The sequence below is a fragment of the Gopherus evgoodei genome, chromosome 4, assembly GCF_007399415.2.
Source record: "Gopherus evgoodei ecotype Sinaloan lineage chromosome 4, rGopEvg1_v1.p, whole genome shotgun sequence".
Classification (NCBI taxonomy): Eukaryota; Metazoa; Chordata; order Testudines; family Testudinidae; genus Gopherus; species Gopherus evgoodei.
The window spans coordinates 149,863,647-149,891,353 of record NC_044325.1 but is presented as its reverse complement, the minus strand read 5'-3'; the positions used below and the strand labels follow the sequence as shown (position 1 = coordinate 149,891,353).

General features: G+C 42.1%; 4 protein-coding genes across 4 annotated transcripts; all 4 read left to right on the top strand.

The window, feature by feature from the left end:
• The first annotated feature begins 7,252 nt into the window (after positions 1 to 7,252).
• On the top strand, positions 7,253 to 8,212 carry LOC115651288 (olfactory receptor 1019-like). Its single transcript, XM_030562226.1, has one exon. It carries the CDS (start codon positions 7,256 to 7,258, stop codon positions 8,210 to 8,212), a length of 957 nt encoding a protein of 318 aa, XP_030418086.1. The 5' UTR covers positions 7,253 to 7,255.
• A 4,821-nt stretch (positions 8,213 to 13,033) lies between these two features.
• On the top strand, positions 13,034 to 14,778 carry LOC115651287 (olfactory receptor 1019-like). Its single transcript, XM_030562225.1, is given in 4 exon segments — positions 13,034 to 13,092; positions 13,569 to 13,873; positions 13,876 to 14,186; positions 14,719 to 14,778. Coding segments are annotated over 4 exon segments (735 nt in total).
• A 5,412-nt stretch (positions 14,779 to 20,190) lies between these two features.
• Positions 20,191 to 21,243, top strand: LOC115651286 (uncharacterized protein F54H12.2-like). The gene has a single exon (XM_030562224.1). It carries the CDS (start codon positions 20,191 to 20,193, stop codon positions 21,241 to 21,243), a length of 1,053 nt encoding a protein of 350 aa, XP_030418084.1.
• A 2,517-nt stretch (positions 21,244 to 23,760) lies between these two features.
• On the top strand, positions 23,761 to 24,696 carry LOC115651019 (olfactory receptor 1020-like). Its single transcript, XM_030561813.1, has one exon. The coding sequence runs from the start codon at positions 23,761 to 23,763 to the stop codon at positions 24,694 to 24,696; it is 936 nt and encodes a 311-aa protein (XP_030417673.1).
• Positions 24,697 to 27,707: the final 3,011 nt, after the last annotated feature.

Below are 27,707 nucleotides of genomic sequence, written 5' to 3'. Positions count from 1 at the left end.
TCACTTATCAATAGCTGGGATGTGAAATCTTCATTTCTGTATTGTTCTATCACTGTAGTCTCCACTTCCCTATTGTTTGTCTGTATAATCTCTCTCTGGTTCTGTGATTGTTTCTGTCTGCTGTATAATTAATTTTGTTGTTTGTAAACCAATTAAGGTGGTGGGATATAATTGGTTAAATAATCATGTTACAATATGTTAGGATTGGTTAGTTAAATTTCAGTAAAATGATTGGTTAAGGTATAGCTAAGCAGAACTCACGTTTTACTATATAGTTTGCAGTCATCAGGAAGTAAGGGTGGGGCAAATGGGAACGGGGAATGGGGGTGGGGGAATTTTTTTTTTTTTTGCTAAAAGGGTGGGAAATGGGAACAGGGACACAGTCAAGGCTCTGTGGTGTCAGAGCTGGGAAGGGGGACACTGAGGAAGGAAACTGGAATCACACTTGCTGGAAGTTCACCCCAATAAACATTGAATTGTTTGGACTTTGGACTTCTGGTATTTTTGCTCTCTGTTCTTGCGAGAAAGACCAGGGAAGTGAGCAGGTGAAGGAATAAGCCCTCTAACTCATAGACTCATAGACTTTAAGGTCAGAAGGGACCATTATGATCATCTAGTCTGACCTCCTGCACAATGCAGGCTACAGAATCTCACCCATCCACTTCAATAACAAACCCCTAACCTATGTCTGAGTTATTGAAGTCCTCAAATTGTGGTTTGAAAACCTCAAGCTGCAGAGAATCCTCCAACAAGTGACCCATGCCCCATGCTGCAGAGGAAGGTGAAAAACCTCCAGGGCCTCTGCCAATCTGCCCTGGAGGAAAATTCCTTCCCGACCCCAAATATGGCGATCAGTTAAACCCTGAGCATGTGGGCAAGACTCACCAGTCAGCACCCAGGAAAGAATTCTCTGTAGTAACTCAGATCCCATCCCATCTAACTTCCCATCACAGACCACTGGGCATACTTACCTGCCGATAAGCAAAGATCAATTGCCAACTGAATGAATGAAAACCTGTTTGCTGGAAGACCCAGAGAACAAATGTCTGGGGCATGCAGCCCCACATGTCTCCTCCCAAGAACACTTCATTAGTATATGGAAATCTCATATTACTATATGATAATGCCGTGCTTTTGCTCTGAGATGTGTTTGGAAACAGTGGGACATTTTCAGAGAGGTCCTCAAGTATCCCATAACACAGAGGCACACACATGTGCACACAGACAGCAGCAGAGTTTATGCATGTGGTGCTGGGTAAGTGCTGGCCATAGGGATGAAACTGAATATTGCAAGATCATTGGGGGAAGCTTAAGAAGGGGCAACAAAGAAAAGGTATCCTCAAAGGGCTGACATTGCATCATGGGTGTTGGATCACTGACTGTGAGAACTGGACTGGGTAAAATCCTGACTTCACTTGAGTCGATGGTTAAGCTCCCAGTAACTTTTCAGTCGGTATTTCACCCCTTCTGTTCACCTACAAAAATTGTAGGTCTGCCTCTCAACCTGGGTGCTTTTGACAATCCTGCAAGATCACCAAGCACAGAAACCCATGTCCTGACCAGCCCACTTAGCCAGCTCACAACAGGTCTTGGGTAGACCTTAAGCTTGAATAGCAGACCCCTTGCATGGGGAGAGCCCCCCCAAATACTCTTTATCCACTCAAACTGCCAGCTTCTCCCATGTAAGTATTTTAAAAATTGTGCCCACAACCAGCTTCCCCCACTGATTGGTAGAGTGACCATTCTGCTCACATATCATGCCTTTGCAAAGCACTTTGAGATCATCAGATGGATGGTGCCAGATACAATAATTATTGTAACTCAATTGTCCCATGTTTAAAGTGGCATTTACTTTATTAAAGTCAACAGCCATATGGCTTAAAAAAGGAAGAATACAACCAGCCGGGAGCGGTAGAAATGTGCACAGAAGGGCCTGCTCTATAGCCTCGAAAAGCCACACAATGGCTTCGTCTGTCCCTGGAATTGATGAACTCTTAGCTGATGTTGATGAACATAAATGAGTTGAAGTCACTGGACCTATGACAATTTACATCTTCTGAGAATCTAAGCAGACCAGTTCACCTCTGTTCCACTGTGTAGCTCCAGCTGGGTAGCATCTGGATGGGTGAAACGTGTGGAAATGAGATAAAGAGCCAAGGGTAGGGTCCAGTCTCCTCCTTAGGTGTGATCCCTTTAGAGCAGGGGTGAGACACAATCTGCAGAGGAAGCAGCAGTCTGCGTGAAGTTCAGTTGTGCTGTACCTGTTCTGGACAATAAAGAGGGAATTTCAATATCCATCTTTCCCTAGTCTTTAATTCACATTCTGTGGAAGAGATAACATATTTTCATGGCTGCTTCTGCCATGAAACATCTGGGATTTAGAGCTTAGAGAGCCTTGGGGAAAGAGGGCTCCTAATGATCCTGTGTGGCACATGAACACTGAAAACATCATGGTTTTCTTTCAGCTGGGAATCTAAGTTGATCAGCCAGGCTCAAACAGCACAGTGTTTTTTGGGAACAGCCAGATATGGGATACTCGGTTACACTCTGCTGCTAGCTAGATGTGGCAGATCAGGAGCAAAGAGCAATCATTCATACATGACATCCAGGTGGGGAATAGCTTCAAGAAGAGATGGACCAGAGCTGTAGAGGTTGGTTCTGGATCTTAACTATTAGGAAGCTCAGGATTTGTGGGTAAAATTTAGAATCTGACCTTTAGTTTGGTCTTCTACAGAGTCCAGATCCAGACACAAAGTTCAGGATTGCTCAGAACTAGAGGTTGTCTTTGGACCATGGCTTCTTTCAAGCAGATGTTTTCACAAGGTAGAGTGCAGAGGTAGGGGCAGCACAGACGCTTTTGGATTTCTGAGATGACATGAGGGGATTAGAAATGATTAAATAATAACTAGACTGGACATTTTTTTGTATCCAACAGTTTTCCATCAAAAATTGTAGCTTTCTTAACTGAAACATTCCAGTGGAACAAATCAATTTGCCTTGAAAAAAAAGTAATGAAAAATTTAGCCTTCTTCATTTTATTCTGATGTCAAACATTTGCTCTAGGTAGGATAAAACATTTTGACTTTATCATTTTGATTTATTTTGTTTCAACTTTCATATCATATTTATATATATTTAATATTGTCTTTAATTTATATTGCATTATAACATGTCAACATTACCAAAATGAAATATTTTTCACATTATCTATCAAAGTTTTGAGATTTCTGAATATTATTTTTTTTTGGGGGGGGATATTCTTTGTGATGTTTCAACCTTTGATTCTGATTCAGAATGAAAGCAAATTTCCATGTGTTGGAATTTACCATGCAAATTCTGCAATCACACCAGCTCTATTGACAATCCAGAAAGCAAAGACAAGACAAAATGTAATATAAACAGCTACCTGGGTGATTTTACTCACTACTTGGTGACTTTAACCCATTAGTTGCATTCTCCCTAATGACTCCATTAGGAGTCACACTCACTATGCCTGGCATGTGCTGTTGCAGATAACTCAAACAAGTGAGCACAGAAGAAAAACCTGTTTTTTGCAAATGAGCCCCAAAAGAACCTCTTCCCTTAATCCTCCTGAACAAAGCTGATAGGCTCCCAGATGAGTTCATACTGCAGTGTCTGTCTATGCAGAGCTACTGGTAGCATCTTTCGGGAGGTATAACTATGGAGGAGGGCTATTTAGTAACCAGCACATAATACGATGATCTGGAGTGAAAGTGCTAGAAAATAGACTGCAGTTGTGACTGCAGAAAGGAACTACCTTTAAGGGAGTTAATGCTATTCTTAACGGCATGAAGAGTGAAATCTAATGTAAATAGCAAGATTGTTCCCGCAGTATAGCCTAAATATGGCCTCCATGTACCCAGATAGGAAAATGAGCAACTATGGAACGTGCCGACAAGGCTAACACCATGATCCATGAATTTGAGCAGAAGGTGTCTTAAGGAGAGCCTGAGAGAGCTATGTTTATGGGGTCAGCTCCTCTTAGGGTAAACAGGTCCAGTTCCTTGGTAATCCCACCAGCTGCAGATCTGGGTCATGTAACCTGGTCAGAGAAGGATTGGGGGACATGATCACAGTCTACAAACCCCTTTCTCTGCAATGAAGGGATGAGATGATAGGCAGGGACTTTAGGGGACGGGGTGCTACTAGTATAAGTTATTGGGCAAGAACAGAGACTCCCACAGGAGGCACTACAACTGCTGAGATGCTGGAGAAGATTAAAACTGTTAGCAGGGTGATGAAAGAGAGGACTTTTCTGAGAGGAGTGGTCAGGATGGGTAATATCAGAAGATGGTCTTGGCCTAATGGATGCAGATTGTCTTGACTCCTCACAGCTCTGTTCTCTAATCCAGAAGGAAGGGATGAAATGTGAGCCACAGTCACTGAACTAGCTGAAAACTTCATCTGGAGCCAGATAGTTTCCAGGAGAGATAGGAGGTTCAGAGGAGGGGGGTTTTCTAATATAGAAAAATGTGAAGTGTAACCAAAATGACATATTTTGGGGGAGTAAGGTTAGTTGATTGGTTATTTTATTTATTTGTCCTTAATTCTTGTCTGTTCAGTGTATAAACTAATGCAGATTTTGTACCTACATACAGTGTAGAAGCAGCTGAGCTTAACCTTTTATGTTACATGAAGAATGTGTGTGTGACATCATCTTTCTTTGGTGGCTAGCTGACACAGGATAACAACCTACTATAGTTACCAGGTACTAGAGTTGTGCCTTTAGCTTAGCTTGGAGACCTCTTAACTGTTTGGTCTTGAAAGTCTCAGGTTTCATTAATCTGTTCTATCCAATTGCAGAGAAGCCCAGCTGGTCATTCTATGTTTTGTTACTTGAGCATCTTGTTTGATATCCAGCAGATACACAGGAATACCTTCCAAACTTCACATAGACCTTGGTAAGACAGATTCTCTGCAGAATGCAAACTGCCTCTGTAAGAGAGAGTTGAATGACACTTTTTTTCCCTTTGTTAAAACGCTTTTTTGACTAAAATGAATGTATTCATGAAAAAATCTGGTTGAGAAGAAATTTTTAGCTTTTTAATTGGGGGGGGAGGGGTTGAAACATTTCCTGTTTTTGAAACAAAAAACATATTGCTGTTTTTCTACAAACAAATAAAATAAAGTGTGTATTAAAAATTTCCTGAGACACGTAATTGTCATTTTTTTTAACCAGGTCTAATAATAAATCCTTTTGTGGTGACTTTGAGCTATTTAATTATCCATAATCTCACCGTTGTTTGTGATATTTATTTGGTTCATTGCTATCCAACTTCGCTTTTAGCCTCCTAATCCCCTTCTTATCTTTTAAATTGTACTTTAAAATCTATACTGCTATGTGCCCACAGTTGCACTTAACACTGGTTAACAGGGAAATTGGTGAAATCAGGGAGGTAAATGTTGCTGACTAGAAATGCTAGCCAGCCACAGAAAAAAGACTTGAACTAGTTGCCAATGGTATAATTTTGCATTTCCCTGTAGAATGAGATACTGCCAAATATTTTTTCATTTTTTAAAAAAACATTCCAGGATGTTAGGGTGGTGATGACTGTTACTAATATAATTAACTATATAACATTAATATATTTAAACCAGGTATAACAACAATACACACAGTTTTAGTATATTAATGTCATAGCCAATAATATTAACAATAATATTATTCGTTAGAACATTAATACATTAAAATCAACACAGATTTACTATTATTTATCACAGCTGCAACCAAAAGCCCGAATAGCCTATTGGGTTAGGCAGTGTATAAACACTTGGCAAGAGCCAGTCACTGCTAGAATAGCAAACATTTTAATTCAAATAATAAGAGGCAGAAATAGAAGGGAACAGAAGGGTAAAGGGATAAATTCATGCAGTAACATCACTAACTGTTGTAGCTTGATTGGTCTGATTCACTTACAAGGATGAGGGGAGAGAGAGAGAGAAAGAGAGATGCTGAGTCCTTGTCTACACACAGATTTTGTACCAATTTAACTATTTTCAAAAGAGCAGTTGGAAGTTATGAATACAAGTCCCATTGAAAGATAGTGGGATTTGGGCTCCTAACTCATTCAGGTGCTTTTGAGAATGGTCTTGTGTGGAAATAGTTATGGTACTTAATCATTAAGCTCAGTAGAAAGTGTTAGCTAGATCAGGCATTTAATAATTAAACTACCTATTCATAGTCCTCGTCTCTAAAACAAGAGACTACAGTAATATAAACAAGACAATTATAAGAAAGTACGAAACTTTATTAAATTCAAAAGGTTAAAAGATGGGCAATGAATTATGGGAGCATGGCATTTTTTCTCCTCTTATCAGTTAGCTTTCCCTATACTGACTCCAGATGTGGGAACCCAGCTTTCTTGTAACCATGCTCTAGCCTTTTGTTGATGGCAGTATCTAATAGTGCTTGGCCTGGTTTATAACTAAAATGTAGGGTAACCTAGCTAAGTCACTCAGGGCTGTGAAAAAATCAGCACCCTTGGTACCATAGTTAGGTCTACCCTACCCCCGCTGTAAACACGACTAGGTCAAAGAAAGGATTTTTCTGTCAACCTAGTTGCCTCCTCTCAGTAAAATGGATTAAATGTCACCAAGATTAGTAAATCTGGTTTTGACAGATGATGCGAGTAAGCAAATCCCAATCTTTCTTAGTTACTTATCTGATCCCAGTACCATAGCTCTGAGCACCTCCCAACAATCCCATGAAGTAGGGAAGCTCTAGTATCCCCATTTTACAGGCAGGAAACTGAGAAAGAAACTAAGTAACCTACCCACACTCTCATGGGAAGCCTGTGAGGGGGCAGAGATTGAATCCAGATCTTCAGAGTCCCAAGCGTGTGTCGTAACCATGGGATTATCTTTCCTCTCTACGCCCTCCTTTTAAATTGAGGGGACTCCAACTTGAGTACTTTCAGTGATCATAAATGTGGAAATACCTAAGAGAGAGAGAGGCAGCCTGACAGATAACCTTGTACCCAAATATTTAAGGATAATATCAGCCATGTCCATTTATCCACTAAATGTGCATCTTCTTCCTGTATTGGGTATTTGTTTCAATGCTTGTCTAACTCTCTTAGGCTCCTTTGAAAATCTCAGCATATAACAATACTCTCCCTCTCATGTGCAACAGGGAGAGTCTTAGGTGTCTCCATGTATTACCCGTTCATCCATGTCAGCTCACTCGTATGCTTTGCCTTCTGTCTTCTCACAGAGATTTACGTCTGTTCAAGGAATGGACAGAGGAAATCAGACTATAATTGATGAGTTCATTTTCTTGGGACTCACAAATCAACAAGATCTGCAGGTCGTCCTCTTCATGGTGTTCCTAATGTTCTTTGTGACCACCCTGGTGGGGAATCTTGGGATGATCATATTAATCAGCGTTGATTCCCGGCTTCATACCCCCATGTACTTTTTCCTCTGCAACTTGTCTCTGATAGACCTTGGTTGTTCTTTGTCTGTTGCTCCCAAGATGATGGTTAATTTCTTAGCAGAAAGAAAAACCATCTCTTATTCTGGGTGCACAACACAAATGTTCTTTTTTGGCTTTTGCGTACTTGCTGACTGTTATTTCCTGGCTGTGATGGCGTACGATCGCTACGTGGCCATCTGTAACCCACTGCTCTATAGGGTTGTCATGTCCCAAAGAGTCTGTGTCTATCTAGCTGGGGGATCCTATGCAGTGGCCATTGTACTTACATCAGTGCATGTTGGCTCAGTGTTCAGTTTGCAGTTCTGTTCCAACACTATCAATCACTTCTTCTGTGACATCCCCCCAATCCTGAAACTCTCTTGCTCCAGTACTGATATCAACGAACTTGTGCTGTTTGCCTTAGGTATCTTTGCTGGACTCAGCACCCTGATCTTCATTCTCATCTCCTACCTGTACATCCTCTCATCCATCCTGAGAATCGGTTCTGCTGAGGGCAGGCAGAAAGCCTTCTCCACTTGCACCTCTCACCTGACAGCTATCACTTTATTCTATGGCACTATGATCTTCATGTATCTAAGGCCCACTTCCAGTTACCGCTTGGACCAAGATAAACTGGTCTCACTCTTCTACACGGTGATGATCCCCATGCTGAACCCCCTGATCTACAGCCTGAGGAACAAGCAGGTGAATGATGCGGCAAGGAGAATTATAGGGAGAACTTTCCACTCCTCTGCGAAACGTAGAGGGGCAGCATGATTTAATGGATCAAACATATGTTTAGAAACAAGAACATCTTGAGTTGAAATCTCTTTTTTGCTTATGACTGATCAAAAGACAGAAGGTACTGTAGCACTTTGTACCTCAAAGCAGCACCCTGAAGACCCCATATTCGCCAGTCATATAATTATGATATATTTTATATAAAGCATGTCATTTAAGATATCATGTGAAAGGTCATGATCTGCTGAAACTCATTGTGAGAAAATTGCTTGATCTAAATACTTCTTAGTGTAATAAGGTTTAAGATTTACACTGTGTGTTTATTGTTTATTTTCTTTGGTAACTATCTCTGACCTCTTATGCTTACCACTTATAATCACTTAAAATCTATCTTTCTGTATTTAATAAATCTGTTTTATATTTTACCTAAAACAACGTGGTTTGGTCAAAGGGCCTGCGAAATCTCAGCTCAAGTTCAAAGGCTGGAGCATGTCCTCTCCACATTGAGGGAGGGGCAGACTGGGTAATAAATTTACCCTGGTCAGGCTTCTGACCAGAGCAAGATGGTATAGTTTGGGGGTGCAAGGCTGGCAACTGGGGAGAATTGGCTGATGCCTTTCTCTGTGTGATTCGTGAGTGGTTTGGGGAGCATTCCTGCAATTTAACTGGGTGTGGGGCTCCATATGATGTTGTGCTGAGTGATAGCAGTGTCTGGAGGGGTTTGCTGCTTTTCACTATCAAAGCATTGTGAGGGACAACCAAGGCGGGATAGTTAAGGGGGCACAGAGGTACCCCACTTCCAAGCTGTATCCTGGGGACCCCATCACAGAAACAAAACAAAACATTTCAGAGCTAGATTCCTGAAGTTGAGTGGGTCTGTAGGCAATGTTAAACCCCAGCTCCCACTGACTTTTTATGAGATCTGTAGGTGATCCTCTTCTTTAAAACTCAGGTCTCTCCATTTAGGTGCCTCAATATTGAAGGAAGTCACTAACTTTAAACTTGATTTTTTCTTTCTACTTCCTCTTGTCTATTTCTCAGTCTGTCATGAAGATAATAATCCTCTTTCCTTATCTATTCACAGACTGATATTTTCACACCAAGTTTGCTTCCCATATGTTTAATGTAGTAGAACAACTGCTGTACTATGTTAAGATTGAGAACAGCCTTCTGTTTAATGGCTGACTTTAAGTGGAACTGGGTGAAATTTTTTTGACAAATAGTGTATTCATCAAAAATTGATGCTTTGGTTGCCCTGAAACTTGTCATTAATTTGACCTGATTAGTTTTAACTGGGAGAACATTATTCAGGATCAGTTTAGGAAAATGTATATGTCTGCATTTGTAATCATTAACCCAGTAGGAAGGACACTTGCTTGGGATCTGGGAGACTCCAGCTTCAAATTCTTATTCTAGAGCAAGGACTGGAACTCAGTTCTGCCCCTTCCCATTGGCATACTCTATCCACAAGGCTGTAGGCTACTTAGAAAAATGGTAATTTATCTTATTCTCTCCTTTTGAAGCTGTTCCACTTTGTAGGATTACAGAAATATTCGTTGGGCCAAAAGAAATAGGAAGTGAGAATAGCAATAGCCATGGGAAGTAGGAGATTTGGATTCAAATCCCAACTCTACGGAAGAGAGAGGGGAATCCACATTTCCTACATCCTAGGGGAGTGCCTTAATCACCAGGCTAGTGAGTTGTTCTCTCACTCTTTTGGCTAATGAATGTTTAAGCATTTTACAGAGTGGAACAGCTTTAAGAGGAGAGCAGAAAAAGATCCTGTAGCCTGGTGGTTACATTGCTCATCTGGCAAGGGGAAGAGACAGCTCAAGTCTCTTCTCGTATGACTGTAAGCATTTATACAAAGCAAAACAGCTTCACTATGAGGAGCTGAAAGCAGCCCAGCTTACCTCAGTACACCTATAGCCTGATTGCTGGGGCATTCAACTGCGAGGAGAAGAACTGAGTTCAAGTCCTTGCTTTGGAGTGGGGATTCAAAGCTGAGTCTCCCACATCTCGGGTCTAAGTCCAACATTTACTGTCATGGAGATCCTCAAACCTCCATATCGCCTTCCAACTAACCCTGGAGGTACCTTAAATGCCTAGACACCTGGGTTTTCACTATTAAAGTCTGCTAGGCACCTAAGTTTCTTTCAGTGAGCATTCACACAGCAGACTCCAACTAGACACTAGGATGCATAGCTCACCCTCAACTCCAGTGAGATCCTCTGACAAGGCAGCCCCCTGCCTACCTTGCCTGTGGGGACTGATCCAATAGGATGATCATGTTAATCAGCATTAACCCTTGGCTCTGCAAACCCCAATGTCAATAAAGACAAGTGCAAAGTACTTGATTTAGGAAGGAAAAATCAAATGCACGACTACAAAATGGGGAATTACTGGCTAAATGGGAGTACTGCTGAAAAGGGTCTGGGGTATAGAGTGGATCACAAACTGAATGCGTCAACAATGTGATGCAGCTGTGAAAAAGGTTAACATCATTCTGGGATGTATTAACAGGAATGTCAGATTTAAGACATGGGAGGTAAATGTTCCACTTACTTGGCCTGGGTGAGGCCTGTGTCCAATTCTGGGTAGCTCACTTTAGTTAGGATGTGGACAGATTATAGAGAGTCTAGAGGAGAGCAACAAAAATGATAAAAGATTTAGAAAACCTGTCTTATGGGGAAAAGTTTAAAAACTACAAAAAGAAGAATGAGGGGGCACCTGATAATATTCTTCAAATATGTTAAGGGTTGTTACAAGGAGGCTGCTGATCAATTGCTCTCCATGTCTGCTGATGGTAGCACAAGAAGTAACAGTCTTAATCTGGAGATTTAGATTAGATATTAGGAAAGCTTTCTAACTCTAAGGGTAGTTAAACTTGAGAATATGCCTCCAGCAGGGCTGCCGGGAGAAGGGGGGGCAATTTGCCTCAGGCCAAGTGGGGCAATTTGCCTCAGGCCCCTTGCCCCACAGGCCCACGAGAATATAATATTCTACAGTATCACAACTTTTTTTTATGGAAAGGGTCCCCAAAATTGCTTTGCCCCAGGACCCCTGAATCCTCTGGGTGGCTCTGTTCCAAAGGGTTGTAAAATCCCCATCACTGGAGTTTATAAAAAACAGTTAGACAAATAACTGTCAGAGATGTTCTAGGTTTACTTGGTTCTGCCATCATGCAGGGAATTGGACTTGATGACTTCTCAAGGTCTCTTCCAGACTTACATTTCTATGATTTGATGTACTGTCACTTGAGTAGTTGGTATTTTATAGATTTTTGTTACTCCTCTACTGTCATGCCTAAGTTTCTGGTGACTATTTAATGAGGAGGAAAGGTATCTATTTGCTCAACTTTATTGGTAGGTCTACACTTGGTGCTAGGGGTGTGATTCCTAGCTCATATTGCAGGGGTGGCCAAATATACTGACCCTCCAAGCCGCATACAACAATCTTCAGAAGTTTGAGAGCTGGGGTGAGCTTGCTGGAGGGAGCTTCAGCCCTGCGGCAGGATGGTGGGGCTTGGGCTTCTGCCCTGAAGGGATGGAGATCTTGGGGCTTCAGCCCCATGGGAGGCACCTGTGGGGGCTCAGTGCTCCAGCCCTGCAGGGAGTGGGGGCTTGGGGCTTCAGCCAAGCAGGAGGCACCTGCCAGGGCTTGGGGATTCAGCAGGAGTGGGATTGAAGCCCCAGTAGCATGTCCCACGGGGCTGAAGCTCCAAGACCCCCTTCACTGGGCAAAAGCACCTAGCCCCACCACACTGCTGCAGGGCACAAACCCCAAGATCCACCTGCCCAGTCTGGTAGGTGGAAAATGAGGGAGGGGGAGTGGCGTAGGGCTCCACGAACCTCACTTTAGTTGTAAAAGATCAGCATATGGCTTGCGAGCCACGGTTTGGCCACCTATGTCATATAGACATACTTGCTAAAAATAATAGTGTAGCTGTGGTTGCATATGCAGTGGTGAGCAGCAGAATGAACTAGCTGTCCTAAGTACAAACTTGACTAGACCTAAGGGCGCATACTCAGTGCAGCTAGGCCAAGCCATCACTCACTATTGCACAAGCTGCCATGGCTCTACTGCAATTTTTTTAGCATGCTAGTTCGATGATAGCTAGCACTAATATGTTAGAGGAGCTGGGAATCACACCCCTAGTTTCAAAGGTAGAAGTATCTTTGGCTGTTACGTTGTGTGCAGGGAACAGCTGGTCACTTCCAGATTTTGTGGCTTGAGTTTCATTGTTGTTTGATGTCCTCTTTTGGAACAAGCAATGAACAACTGGGAACTCCTTCAAAACCTTCCAACAGGACTTGGGTAAATGGTGCCAGCATACCCTCCAAAAGCTAACCTCGGTCTGTAGGAGATGGAGATGGGGTTGAAATTTTTTTCATTGAAATCTTTTATTTTCAGTGAAAAATTGGGTTTTCAACTAAAATGAAATCTTCCATGAAAAGGGTGCTGTGGAAAATAAGAAATCTGTAAGGGAAAATTGGTAACATTTTTTGGTTTGGGGTAAATAATTCTGAAAACTTAAACCAAAACCAGTTCGTGTTTCTCTTCAAAAAATAAACCTACATATTTTTTAATTATAGTTTTTAAAATTTCCTGTGAAAAATAATTAATTTTTCAACCAGTTCTAACAATATTTTTCTGCTTTCTTTTAGTTTTGTCATCTCCATAATGTTCTTGTTTTGGATACATATTTCTTTGAATATTTTCTAATCGGTTTCAATCTTAACTCTCCTAAATCCCTCGTTACATTTTACACATTATGTTAGACTTATGTTGTTGATATATGGTGTACATACAAAAACAGTTGTACTTAGAACTTGCCTAATACAGGAAATATGTGAAATGACAGAGATCAATGTCAATGAAGATAAACGTCCTTCCATAGAAAAAAAGTTTAAGTTGTATTTGTCTTGCTAATGCAATATGGCCAAATCTCTTTCAAATATCAATGCCGCTGTTCATTTCTCATGAGAAAGACAAATATCAAATTATGCCCAGAAGTTGTGATAAGATCTAGAGCCTATTGTGCTAGACACAGTACAAACACAAATTGAGAAGACAGTCCCTGCCAAGAAAAAGGTTGCAATTGAATTTGAAGACAAGACTTGACAAATGGTTTTAAGAAAGAGAAGAGGAAAGGAGGAGAAGGGGAAAGTGATAAGATCATGTAGTCACTCTATCTATAGTGCAGCTTGATGAGTCAGGTTCAACTACATGGATAGAGAGAGACAAACTGAGTTCTTGTTCGACACTCAGTTTTTGTACAGATTTAAGCATTTGATTTTGGGGTGTGATTTTTCTACTGGAATAATTAAATCAGTACTCCCAAACCCCTTGAGTATGTCCAACTCTATGTCTGTGGTGTGTGTGCTATTAGTGAGTGTTACCTTCTGGCCGCAATGGCGTATGATTGTTATGTAGCCACCTGTAACACACTGCTCTATACAGCAACTATGACCAAGAGAATCTGTGCCAGGATGGTGGTTGGGTCGTACGTCATGGGCATTGTGACTTCATCAGTGGTCATTGGTTCAGTGTTCACTTTGTTTTTCTGCAGCTCTAATGTCATCAATCATTTCATCTGTGGTATCCCTCCCCTGCTGTCACTCTCCTGCAGTGACACATGTACCAATGAAATTATGCTTTTTGCTCTAGCAGGCTTGGCTGACCTAAGTTCTGTTCTAAGCAGTCCTCGTCTCCTATTCCTTTTATTACCCCTGCCATCCTTCGGATCCGTTCTGCTGAGGGCAGGCACAAAGCCTTCTCCATCTGCTCCTCCCACCTGATGGCTGTCACCATTTTCTATGGGACTCTTCCTTTTGTGTATTTACCCCCAAATTCCAGTTACTCGCTGAATACAGACAAAGTGGCCACTGTGTTCTACACAATGATAACCCCCATGCTGAACCCCCTGATCTACGGTCTGAGGAACAAGGGGGTGAAGGCTGCCCTGAGGAAAATAATAGACAGAAAACATATTTTCTCCTTTCTGAGGGTAAAATCTTCTAAAGGACCTACAGCAGAGTGGTCGGTTAGGGAATACACAGTTTTTCTTATGCTTATGCTTCCACAGTCAAGGTGCTGTGAAGCCATGAAGGGATGTGGCTGTGGAGTGTGTCTTATTTGTGATTACTCCCCTGCACGCAGGCAAACAGGGCAGGCTCTGATCCGGCCCATTATTTATTTATACTCTGTAGTGACAAAGAAGGCTATTTGCCTCACAGTCAATATGAGAACAAGGTGTCAACTCCAGAGACCTTATAATAGAGGCTTCAAAATTTTCCATTGTAACTGTTTTCGACAGAAGATGAAGTTGTGACAAAGATTTTTTCCCTAATACTATGTCTTATTTCTGTGGAAAATTTTGATTTTTCATTGACAATTAAATGCCCTCAAGCCAAAATATTTGGCTAAGAAGCTAAATATTTCAACTAAACCCCCAAATATTGCAACTTAGATATCCACCAATATGACTCTTGGAAGATGCAGTATGGTTTCCTTTCTTGTGTTCCCCATTCTCCCCTCAGGCCTGCACTCCCCAGAGAGAGTACATCTCCCAGGATGCATGGCAGCAAGGATTCCCATGATGCAGCCAATTTCACTCATCATTCTGGAAGAGCATGGTGCATAATGGGAGATATAGTCTGACCGGTGAGGTTAGAGATTATGCTTCCATTTACTTTTAAATGTCAGGCTTCCAGGTCAAGTGACATCTCCTGTAATCACCACAGTAACATTTCCGAGTCAAAATACTTGTGCTGAAATATTTCAGGGGGGGGGGTATTTTTTCCCCAAATAAAAGATTTCTGTGGATTTTTTTTTCATATTTTGTTGTAATTTTCCACTGGTGGAGGGGGGACACTTTCTCACTCACTCTAGCCTTCAGCCTAAATCCCATTGAAAGAAGGAGGCTACATTGGAAAAAAAATAATGTTTCCCACCCGAGCACTTGAATATCATGTGCTTTTATTCTCTGCGTATTACAGCTGGGGGAAAAATGGATTTTTCAGTTTGCTGGTGATTCCAAAAAATTGAAAAAGAGTTAAGAATTGATCAGCCACAGAATTCCTTGGAGGGTTTGAAATTGATACGTCAGGACCATGGGGCTGAAATTCAGCAGGAAAAGAATAATTTTCACCCTCTCTAAGAAAGTTTATGTAAGTTTCCTGAGCTATGCATCATCTGGATCATGTTCCCACTAGTCACATTTCAAGTCACTTCACATCTTTGTGCCTCAGTTTTCTTATCTGTAAAATGGGGTTAATGACCCTGACCCATTTTGTCAGGTGCTTTGAGATTTAATGAAGAAAAGTGCTAGATAAGAATCATGTACCCTTACTATTATTCATGGTAATTATCCTTCATGCAGTACTCCAATAGAAGGCATGCTCCTAATGTGGACTGAACATTTTCATGGCTGATCTAGGCTGAAATGAATTGGTTATTTTCGAATGGGATATATACACATTTTAAAGCTTCTGTCAACATCATAAGCAGTAATCAGAAATACTGCATCTGTGCACTGTACAGGAGTGGATTGTGTATCTTTTTATGAAACCCCATTTAATTTTTCCCTTTAAATCTTCTCTAATATTCCCTTAGTGCTGATTCTGTCAGTCCACTGTAGTTTAGAGGTGAACAAGGAACACAGGATTACAGTGAGAGCATGGTCCAGCAAAGCAGAGATTGAGAGCTGAAAGAGATTGAGGGTTGGATTCTGCTCTCTGTTGTGCTGGTGTCTCACCTTGTGTCCCTGGGCAAGTCACTTAACTTCTCTGTGCTTCCTTTTCCCCAACTGCAAAATGAAGAAATGTGCCTATTGCAAAGGACTTTGAGATTTGGGTTGTTTTATCAAATGTACAAGGATTTTAACATAGGGATGGCCACATGAGGGTGCTATAACCTCAGCATTCAGGGGAAAAGTACTGCTACAGCTGTGGATTTTTTAAAATACTAGAGATTAAATACATGTGTAATGCTCTGTACCTTGGGGGAACACCCTACACCCCCATGTTCATTCTTATAAAATGATTGTGTGGTATCCAGTGCAAAGTTTGTCATATCGAGTGTCTTCAGAAGGCTCATAATGTACCGAGCATTGTTGTTATAATGATGTTATAGTAATCTTATAAGTTGCAATTTTATGTATATAATTATGAGGCTGAAATGTGTCCTCATGGCTTAAAACAAGCCCAGGCAAAAACTCTTCAAGAGCAGAGGGACAGTTCACACCTCATCAGGCATGTATGAGATAAACCCAGCCCAACTTCACAGGAACAAAGGACACTGGGGCTTATGCAGCAACAAGAGGATCTGTTGGACTCTCAAATGAGTCACCCCTCTTCCTTTGGTCAGTTTGGGACTGTGATGAGGTAATGCTCATCTGACTCTGAAGTTGGGGGGCGGGGTGCAAAGCCAAAAGGGAAGAAAGAACATGATAAAAGGGAGAGATGTTTGCCAGGCTCTTCCTCTCTCTTCCACCTCTATTTACAGACATCACCACCAAGTGACTGAAGTGCTGATCAAAGGGGAGAGCTGACTGAAGGCCAAACAGTCAGCCTGTAGTGAGAAGCATCTAAGTTTGTAAGGGCATTGAAAGTGTTAAGATCAGCTTAGAATGCGTTTTGCTTTTATTTCATTTGATCAAATCTGACTTCTTGTGCTTTGACTTATAATCACATAAAATCTACCTTTGTAGTTAACAAATGTGTTTTTTTATTCTACCTGAAGCAGTGCGTTTGGTTTGAAGCATGTCAGAGACTCCCCTTGGGATAACAAGCCTGGTACGTATCAATTTCTTTGTTAAATTGACAAACTCATGTAAGCTTGCAGCATCCAGTGGGCATAACTGGACACTGCAAGATGGAGGTTCCTAGGGCTGTATCTGGGACCGGAGATATTGGCTAATGCCATTTGGTTGCACAATCCAAGGAGCAGCTTACATACCAGAGTCTGTCCATGAACAGCCTAGGAGTGGGGGTTCTCATAGCAGAGCAGAGTAAGGCAGGCTCCCAGAGTCCAGGATTGGGATGACCTAGCAGATAACAGTCCAGATAACACCAGGAGAACATCACAACATGGCACCGAGAAGTTGTCCTGCACTCCATGATGGTTGTCACCTCCTCTGTTTTCTTGGTCTGGTCCTTCAGCCCTGTTCTTTCAGTTTCCAGTCCTGTGTTTCTCTGATTTGGGCTTTGTCCACTTGGATTTTTGTATATTTCCACATTTTATATTACTTAACTTTACTCCAGTCAGCTTTTAACACATCAAACATTTGTGTGTTGGGGGGGGGTGTGTGGTTATGTAACCTGTACATTACACATGCCCAAGCTTCAATTTACACAATTTTTATTGCTGTTTGGACAGTTTCTATGTCATTCTGTCCTATGTCAATCCACCCTTTGGTTTTTCCCAGTAAAAAGGGCTTCTTTTTAGTACAGGTTTGTGCAATTTACCTCAGAACTTCCAGAAGAACATGTCACCTTCGTTCTTTCAGCAGTAATATCATTTTAAGAAAAGCTATATAGGAGAAGAATTTACAGAACAACACACATGCCATCAAGGCTTTAGCCTAAGTTAGGTGTTACCTCATCTAAACTCACTCATTAACCATAATTATATATTATTAAATTATGACTAAGCTTTTAATCTAACCATTTAGAATAGCAGCAAGTTTTTTAACCCTCCATGGAGTTTTACCAGCATCAAGGTGCCTTACAGTGGTATATCATCTTATTCCTGTTCCTGCAGTGAGACTTTTTAACCCTTTACAGGTAGAGCAATTAGAGAACAGCTATTAAGAGAGATTTCATAGCTACTGGCTGGCTGGTGTTGAGATAATTAAAAGTAAGAAATACAAAATGGAGTCTGTGACATGTGACTTCAGGATTCAATCCTTGTTTACCTCAGGGGCACTGACTCAGAGCTAGCCCTAACTGGTTAGAACTGGATTTTCCCACCTTTGAGCTCTGGACTTTCCATCTGTTTTCCCTCCCAAATCCCTGAAAGTTCTGTTACCTTCGATTTACCTCAGATTTGTTTGGTGTGGCAATTTGGAATATTCCACTTTTTCCTGCCTTGAGATCAGTAAAGGACTGATTCCTGTGCAAATGAGGCTGCTTTCCATCTGAGCGGCACCATCTCATGGCGGTTCCAACCATATCGATGAGAGTGACATCTATCCTGAAGACACCGGAGAAGACCTTCAACACCTAACTTATCCTGCTCTTCCATCTCCAGAGGGCTTCTCTTCCACGGAGATCACCATTCATCCATTGGACTCCTCAGAGTTCCTCCTTGAGGGCTTTCCACTAGCCCAATAGTACAAGTCCTGAGCATCGCCACTGCACACAACCCAGCACTTAGACTGGGTAGGATGGTTGTTATAGGGTATTTGGCCAAGGGAGGGATTTATCTGGATCCGGGTTTCATGCCCCACTGAAGTCACTGTTACTATTGTTGTCATTGATTCTAGTGCTGTTTGCATTTGTGGTTTTCTTCCCCTTCCCTATTAATTGTATTTTTATCCTTAATATGTATCTCTTTGTTTTTTTCCTTACTTACTTGTCTCCTCTTCATTTTACACCACACTATACCTAAGGTATTGGTCCACTGGGTGATCAGATACCAGAATGTGTCGTATCTGCACTTCTGAGCAAAAGGGGTATCCATTTTCTTTCCCTCTACCACACCTCATTTATTTTAAGGGTTACCTTTTTCCCCTTAAAGACAACACTGGTTGTCCATAAAAGGGAGCTAACCCCTCCTCCCCTTCATCACACTCCTGTTTGAAACTACAGTAAATGAAAGTGAACTATGGACATTTTAGAGTGCAGCAGCAGGGTCTATCCACATGGCCATTTAGTGTGCAGCAGGCTAGGGCAAGGTAAATTTATACCCCAGGGGCTGTAGAGACAAACCCTAAGTATCTTCCAAGGGAATGAAGGGGGAAGTGAGCATGCATGGGTTGGAGCAAAGGGAGCCATGTGATGTTTGGAAAGGAGGTGAAGGTCACAACAAAGGGGAAAGGGGTGGAGCAGATGGAGAGGAGACAAGAAAGGACAACAACTGAGAAACACCAGGGGAAAAAGCAGAGTGAAGGGAAAGCCGTTGTGAAAGACTGCGGGGAAAGCGATACCAAGAGATAGGAAAGGAGAAGTGCAATGAGGAAAAACACATCATCACATTACAGGATTTGATTTTTATTTGTAGACAGTTTAATGGTGAAATTTTACAAAAGATAACCGGGATTTTACCTTCACCACTCATACACACAGTGAGCCTGATCCTCAGAGGGTTTAAATCTGTATACCTCAGTTGACTCCAGCGGAGCAATGCTGATTTACACCAGCTATGGAACTGGCCTTTTTGACTGCAGATGAGTGGCACAGATTTGTTTATGCCAACTGCAGCTGTGGCCCATCGACTCCAGTGGATCTATGCCACTTTAAACCACCTGGTGTCTGGCCTTATTGATTCCAGCGAAGCTATAGTCTGTTACCAGCTGTAAATCTGCCCCAGCGACTGCCCAATTAATGGAGCTAAGGCTTCTTTGCACCAGCTTGGGATCTGGACTGTTGATGCTGATGGAGCTACAGTAATTTACTCCAGCCATGGATTTAGTTCATACATTCTCTTGGATGAACCAAGATTTGAACATATATTTCCTAAATCCAGAATGAATGCTTAACAGAGCCAACCATCCTTCCTTACATTACACATAGGCTACATGTCTAGCCTTGTTTACTTTGTGAAACCTGCTAGGGTCAAAGCACAACTGAAAGCATCACCCTGTGAATCCTCTAAATTATAATCTGTGAAGACATATTTTCCTGCTTAGCACTTTCCTGAAGGTGTCCTTCACCTCCTTGTTCCTCAGGGGGGTTCATCATGGGGATCACAATGGTGTAAAACAGAGAGAGATCAGCTTGTGTTGCTCCACCACATCCATTCCCCCAGGCTGCACATGCATGAAAGTCAGTGTCCCATAGTACAGCACAATGGCTGTCAGGTGGGAGGAACAGGTGTGCGAGTCTGAAGAGTGCACCAAATCAGAACTAGACCTGTTCCAAATGGCCCCTATGCTAACCAGCATTGAGAAAAGCATTTACATCAAGGTGCCGCCTCTATCGGCCATTATGGAGGCTGCCCCCATCAACTTTTTTATAGCAAGGAATGGCATAGATTATATGGATTTAAACAACATGCTGCTGTACCTATGTTGCAAGATTGTAAAAGGAGACAGAACTGAACTTGCCGAGGACGCTGAGGTGGGCCTGGTGAATTACCCCTTGGCCTCTATTTTCAGTCAGTTGGATGTCACACTGGGAGACTGCCTTGTAAGCCAAAGCAAAAACTGTTACCCTTACAGGGCCTTTATAGAATCTGTTCTCAATTCCAGCGACGACACCCTCGCCATGCAATTTTCTGCTGGCCTGTTTTACAAAGACACTGTCAGACAACATGAAAAAAAGGAGTTGGATGGTGGGAATCTAGGGTTTGTGAGCTGGGCAAAGCTGATGGCTCTGAGCAGGATGGTAGAGCTGGTGGGTCATCTACACAGCGACCTGTTTTTTCAGGAAAAAAATTTGTTGAACAGAGTGGATGTGAAAATTAAACTGGCGAGCAGTAAAGACGCCTTCTGTTTAATAGGGGATGCAGCCAAAGGCTTTAAACTACGGATTATATCAGTGTCCCTTTTTGTGAAGAAAGTATGGGTGGCCCTGGGCATCTGTTTGGGAATGAGAGTGATTAGCATTCCCGCGGGCAGCAGGCTCAGTAACCAGGGGAACCTGTTCTTGGGACAGTTACCCAAAATGCTTGCCCTAGGGTTTGTGGATAATGATGCCTTTAGTGGAAGTTATGCTAAAAACTCCTTTCATTTTAAACATTACGATATTAACTTTGTGGCCTTGTATGTGGATGGTGAACAGATACCAACCAAGCCTCTGCAACCAGACTTTGAGGCTGGACACTTTGTGATAGAGTACATGAATCTAGTACAGACGGCTGGTAAACACATGAAAGATTGTTCTTTGTTAATCGACCGTTAGGAGTTTGCACAGGGTTACACCTTATTTGCCTTTGACCTGTCTCCTGACCAGGAATGAGCTGATCACTATTCCCTGTTTAAAATCGGGAACCTAAAAGCAGAAATACGTTTTGGGAAGGCTTTGATGGTCACCGTCAATATGATTGTGTATGAGGTTTTTCCTAATATCCAACCTAAACCTCCCCCACTGCAACTTGAGACCATTACCCCTTGTTCTGTCATCAGGTACCACTGAGAACAGTCTAGATCCATCCTCTTTGGAACCCCCTTTCAGGTAGTTGAAAGCAGCTATCAAATCCCCCCCATTCTTCTCTTCTGCAGACTAAACAGTCCCAGTTCCCTCAGCCTCTCCTCATGAGTCATGTGTTCCAGCTCCCTAATCATTTTTGTTGCCCTCCGCTGGACTCTTTCCAATTTTACCACAGTCTTCTTGTAGTGTGGGCCCCAAAACTGGACACAGTAGTCCAGCTGAGTCCTCACCAATGTCGAATAGAGGGGAATGATCATGTCCCTCAATCTGCTGGCAATGCTCCTACTTATACAGCCCAAAATGCCATTAGCCATCTTGGCAACAAGGGCACACTGTTGACTCATATCCAGCTTCTTGTCCACTGTAACATCTAGGTCCCTTTCTGCGGAACTGCTGCCTAGCCATTTGGTCCCTAGTCTGCAGCTGTGCATGGGATTCTTCCATCCTAAATGTAGGACTCTGCATTTGTCCTTGTTGAGGTTTCTTTTGGCCCAATCCTCTAATTTGTCTGGGTCCCTCTGTATCTACCACTCCTCCCAGTTTAGTGTCATCTGCAAACTTGCTGAGAGTGCAGTCCACTCCATCCTCCAGATCATTAATGAAGATATTGAACAAAACCAGCCCCAGGATCGACCCTTGGGGCACTCCGTTTGATACTGGCTGCCAACTAGACATGGAGCCATTGATCACTACCCATTGAGCCCGATGATCTAGCCAACTTTCTATCCACTTATGAAGCCCCCTCAAATGATATGTAAAGAAAAGGCAATGCCAAGCAACTTTTATGAAGTGGGGAAACACACCTACTGGGAAGGGGAGGCATCGGGATATGCCCCCACTAATGCCCATGTGTTTACCAATACCTCTGCATGTGTTTGGAGGGCCACCTACCCCAGGATGCCCCTTAATTTGCAGTAAAATGTCAGGCACAACATTTCTCAGTTCATTGGTCTGCTGTTATGCAAAGTATGGTTAATATCTCTAACTGTGTTATGTTAAAGTTTTCATGGATTACACCCAATGTTTTCCTGCCTTTAACACACACCTAGGAACAACTGACTGTATTCCAGACAGAGGCCTCCTGCTCCTTTATGGTGTTGCAGCTCATATTTAATTTGGAGAAAGCAAAGAGCACAAGTGACTTCTAACCATCCACACCCATGAGGAAAATAAATTCTAAGTGTGCTCCAAAACATTAATCCATGGAGGGGAGAAAAATAAACCCACAGCATTTTATATTAATTGGTGCTAGGGGACACGTCACAAAGAAAGCCCCAAAGTTGCAAACCTGATATAATACACACATCGGCCTTCGACACACGTCATTGCCATGGAGCCAATGAGGAAATGATGCCTTTCTACCAGAAGTAGGTTCACCGATTCTGGGTGTCTCCTGCTTCAGAATATAGACTCCATTTCTTTCAAATCTACTTCTTTTCCTAATAGAGGAGGAAATCCCCTCCGTGTCAGAGCCAGGTCTATGGTCCCATTTGTGTCCCATTTTGTTGTGCTTAAGTGTTGTATAGGTCTGGGGTGGATTAGGGCTGGCTGACAATTTTCTGTTTAGACTTTTTTCAATCAGAAATTTAATTTTTGATTAAACAAAATATTTTGCAGAAAGTGTCTGTAGAATACACCATGTTCTAAGAGCATTTTTTTTCCTCCCCTAGAATCCTCATGATGAGAGAGCAAGACAGAAATGCAATGAGAGAAAGACAGAAGGATTAATGGATTTAGATCTATCCTGAGCCATGAAAATACCCCTTCTCAATCTCATTCTGATTTCCTTCTTTTGATCTGATAGACAAATTGGAGAGATTTCCAAGAAAAGCATCAACAACAAAGATGATCAATGAGAAAAGTTAAAAGAACTAATACGTCTGGCTGAGGTTAGGAATAATGAATGTGTGAAGAGGAGACATAATGGCAGTGAGCAAATATTTTAAGGGTTTAGGCAAATATTTGTCTCAGTAGAAAGGAATTTTTTTTAGTGCAATGCATAGGCATGGTGTTGCTAGGTGTAAGGGGATGAAAATGAAAAAGGAAAGATCTAGGCTGAATCTTCATGTCAGAGAGGTCTATCAGGATGTGGAATTCCCTCTCAAGGGAAGTGGTTGACACTGCATTGCATGGGGTATTTTAAAATTACACTGGGGATCAATTCTGCACTAGCCTCAGAGAGATGGACTGGAAGCCCTAACAGCTCTTAGGCACTTGTGACATCTGTGATGCTATTGTATCTCAGTAAATAATACAAACAGTGAAGAAATGGCTGATGGAAACCTCACCACCGTGACAGAGTTTATTTTTCTGGGGCTAACAGATCATCCAGAGCTGCAGGTCCCACTCTTCTCGTTGTTCCTAGTGATCTATCTTATCACCCTGACTGGGAATCTTGGGATGATCATATTAATCAGGAGTGATCCCCAACTTCACACCCCCATGTACTTCTTCCTCATTAACTTGTCTCTAGTTGATTTCTGCTACTCCTCTGTCATCACCCCCAAGTTGCTGGTGGGCTTCTTAGCTGGGAACAAAGTCATTTCTTTCAATGGCTGTGCAACCCAATTCTTTTTCTTTAGCTCATTTGTTGGTATTGAGTGCCTCTTGCTGGCTGTGATGGCATATGACAGGTATGTGGCAATCTGTAACCCATTGCTCTATACAGTCATCATGTCCCACAGAGTCTGTGTCCTGCTGGCGGCTGGTTCCTTTCTAGCTGGGTTTGTCAACTCGATGATACACACCATCAGTATGTTTCAGTTACCCTTCTGTGCCTCCAACATCATCAACCACTTTTTCTGTGACGTCCCTCCTCTGCTGAAGCTCTCCTGTGCCAGTACCTTCATCAATGAGGTGGTGATCTTTGCCTTTGCCAGCTTAATTGAAATCAGCTGCCTCCTCGCCATCCTTATCTCCTACGTGTACATCCTTTCTGCCATCCTGAGGATCCGCTCCACCGAGGGCAGGCACAAAGTCTTCTCCACCTGTGCCTCGCACCTGACGGCCGTCACTGTCTTTTTTGGGACAACTCTCTTCATGTATCTGCGACCCAGCTCCAGCTCCTCCATGAACCAAGACAAAGTGGTCTCTGTGTTCTACACAGTGGTGATCCCCATGCTGAACCCCCTGATCTACAGCCTAAGGAACAAAGAGGTGAAGGACGCCCTGAGGAGAGGATTTGGGAGGAAAATCTTTAATTAGGGAAAGACTTTGAAACATGCTTCACCAAGAACTAAGGCATTGGGACTGATGCAAGTTAGTGATATGCTGTACTAGTAGACTGGAGTGGTGGGTTCTACGGCTTTAGGGTAGTTTGTCTATTTAGTGCTGGTATATATTAAATGGATATGCACAACAGATGAGGCGATGTGTGCTGTAAGCCAGACGGTGTTGCTGGCAGATTATTCATCTCTCAATGTGTTGTGTTTGAGAGTGTGCCACATGTATCTGGGTTATAAGTATGTTGTTGTGTTTGTGGATGCAGTGTTTATCTGGTTGTCTATATTAGCATGGGTGTGTGCATATATATATACCCTGAGGTAATCAGTGTGTGTCTCTGGCATGTTTGTGTCTATGGCTGTCTGCTCTGTGTGTGGAGTGTTGTGGGGGCATTTGTATGTTTGTGTCTGTGGGTGTACATGTTTGTGAGTACATATCAAGGTAACTGTGTGTGTTTATGGTATGTTGTGCCTATTGCTGTATGATGCATGTAGTGAGCCTATGGGTGTTTCTATTAATGTGATTGTGTGCATAGGTAAATAAATGTGTCTTTGTCTATATGAAATGTAGTGAGTGGGATGTTAGTAAATGTGTGTTTGTATATATGAGTGTGTGTTTGCAAATGAGTGTCTCTGGATATGAGTGTGTTTGTGGTGCATTTGTGCCTGTGCATGTATGTTTTGTGTGATGAGTGTTGTGGCAGCATGTGTCCTTGTGAATATGAGTGTGTCACTGTGAGTGCATTTGGATATGTGTAGGAGCTAAGGTGCATTTTTGACAGAGTTGATTTCTGAGTGTGTATGTGGTGAGTTCTGTGAATCTGGGTTAAATGCTGTCTCCTTTTCCTCTGCAGCAGTATCAATCCCACTCCCGTTTCATGTTGCTGCAGTGGCATTATGAACCCTAGTCTGATTGCTATTGTAGTATTCATTGTATCACATAAACTCTCGTTTGATCTATAAACAAGAAGACCAAAATCCAAAATCAGATAGAAGATGGCATTTAAAAAAATGATGTTTATTCTAATACTTAAAACTCATGCTCTGGATTCTGTAATGTGGATTAGGTTCTGCGGCTTGCAGCAGGTCAGACTACATGATCATGATGGTCCCTTCTGGCCTTAAAGTCTATGAGTTTACATCTGCAGAGCTAGATTGCTATGAAAAATTATTTGAATGCTGACGTGCACTGAAGCAAACATGAAGACACATAGGAGCTGATCTGACGCCCACTGAAGTCAATGGAAAGACTCCTATTAGATTCAGTGACCTTTGATTGAAGCCAGTAAGAAGCAATTGCAGGGAATTCCTGATTATATAAAGGTGTTGGAGGAAACTTGAAACCTTCTATGGAAATCAGAGTTCTGGTTAATCGAGAGAAGGTAACTCTTTGCTCTCAGCTTTAGGGAATGCCAACTAGTTATAGATTGTCTAACTTTAAAGCATAGTTTTGCTCTAAAAATGGATTCTATTTATTTTAGTTTTACTGTGGTATTGCATGCTTCATGGCCCAAATTCACAAAGGTACTTAGGTGCTGAAAGGCTGTGTTACTATGTTTACCTTTTAGTCACCTAGAAAACCAGAGAAACAGACGCTAATTCACAAAGCCTGAGTTAGGTGCTTAGGCTCCTAAACAATGAATGGGGAGAAGTAGATGCCTAAGACTGGGATCCACAAAAGCCAGCACACTAGGTAGCCAATGGAAGATGACCCTCAGGGAGATAGGTGCCTCAGTCCAGGCTCTAGGGAAGTGCCTAGCTCTCCTTGTGATCCACAGTCGGGAACCACTCTCCTGGAGACAGGAAGCGTAGCCACCTAAGAAGCTTCTTCTGAGAATGAATTAGGCAGGTGGTATCCACCTTATAGTTTTTTAGCCCAGGAATTAGAGTACTCACCTGGATGTGGGAGACCCAGGTTCAATTAATCTATCTGCTTGATAGGAAGAAAGGATTTGAACAGGAGTCTCCTACTTCTCAGGAGTGCTCTAACCACTGTGCAATGAGATGCTCTGATGTAGGACTGCCTCAGTTTTCCCTGTTGAAGTTGTTTCACTTTGGTTAAATAATTAAAGCATGATTGGACCAGGAGAACTTATACAAAAAGTGGAAACTAGGTCAAATTACAGAGGATGACTATAAAAAAAACAACCCAAGCATGTAAGGACAAAATATCTCCACATCTTAGATTTTAAAGTGCTATTAAAACTTGGCTGGAGGGCAGAGTTACAAAATGTGGAGACCACCACACGGTTGGAGCAACTGTCAACAGAAAGCTCCAGGAGAGATGAGAGTCTGCAATACCCTATATGAACACTAAGTGAGTGATCTCCTTCACACCCTTCCTCCCCAGCTTTCATGATTTCCTCTTGGAGCGGCTCCTAAAAGCCCAAGAATTCTAAGAAACTCCACTGAAGTGGCTGGAGTTACATTGGCACAAACTCTAAGTAAACAAACAGGAGTGATATCTTGTAATAATTATCCCTTACATGGACAAACTATTTATGTAGTATAAAAAAAATACTCTGCAAATAGGACTCAGAAGATATGGGTCCAATACCCAGCTCTGCTCAAGGTACCTGTGTGATCTAGGACAAGTCACTGAAAGTAAACTTTTCAAAAGCACCTCAGTAGCGTAGGACCCTAAGATACATTTTTGAAAGTGAACATCAATAGACTTAGGTACAAAAGTTCCTAAATCACTTTTGGAAATAGGACTTAGCTTCCCAAGCCACTGAGGTGCTTTTGAAAAATTGACCATTAATCTTTTTGTGCTTTAATTCCCCAACAGCAAATAAAGATAATTGTGTTCTCTTTTCCTTTGTCCACCTTGTATGTTTAGAATCCTCTTCCACCTAAGCCAGTCTTTTGTCCTGTGTTCGTACATCAGCCAACACAAAGGGACTTCTTAGCACTACTGTATTGTAAATAAACAATAATAATGAAACATGGATACTTAGTTTTATTGGGTCCTTAATGAGAGAGCAAGGGCTGCTG

Coding starts and splice junctions, on each gene's coding strand:
- LOC115651288 (XM_030562226.1), top strand. CDS start 7,256: ATGGACAGAGGAAATCAGACTATAATTGATGAGTTCATTTTCTTGGGA.
- LOC115651286 (XM_030562224.1), top strand. CDS start 20,191: ATGGCTGTCAGGTGGGAGGAACAGGTGTGCGAGTCTGAAGAGTGCACC.
- LOC115651019 (XM_030561813.1), top strand. CDS start 23,761: ATGGCTGATGGAAACCTCACCACCGTGACAGAGTTTATTTTTCTGGGG.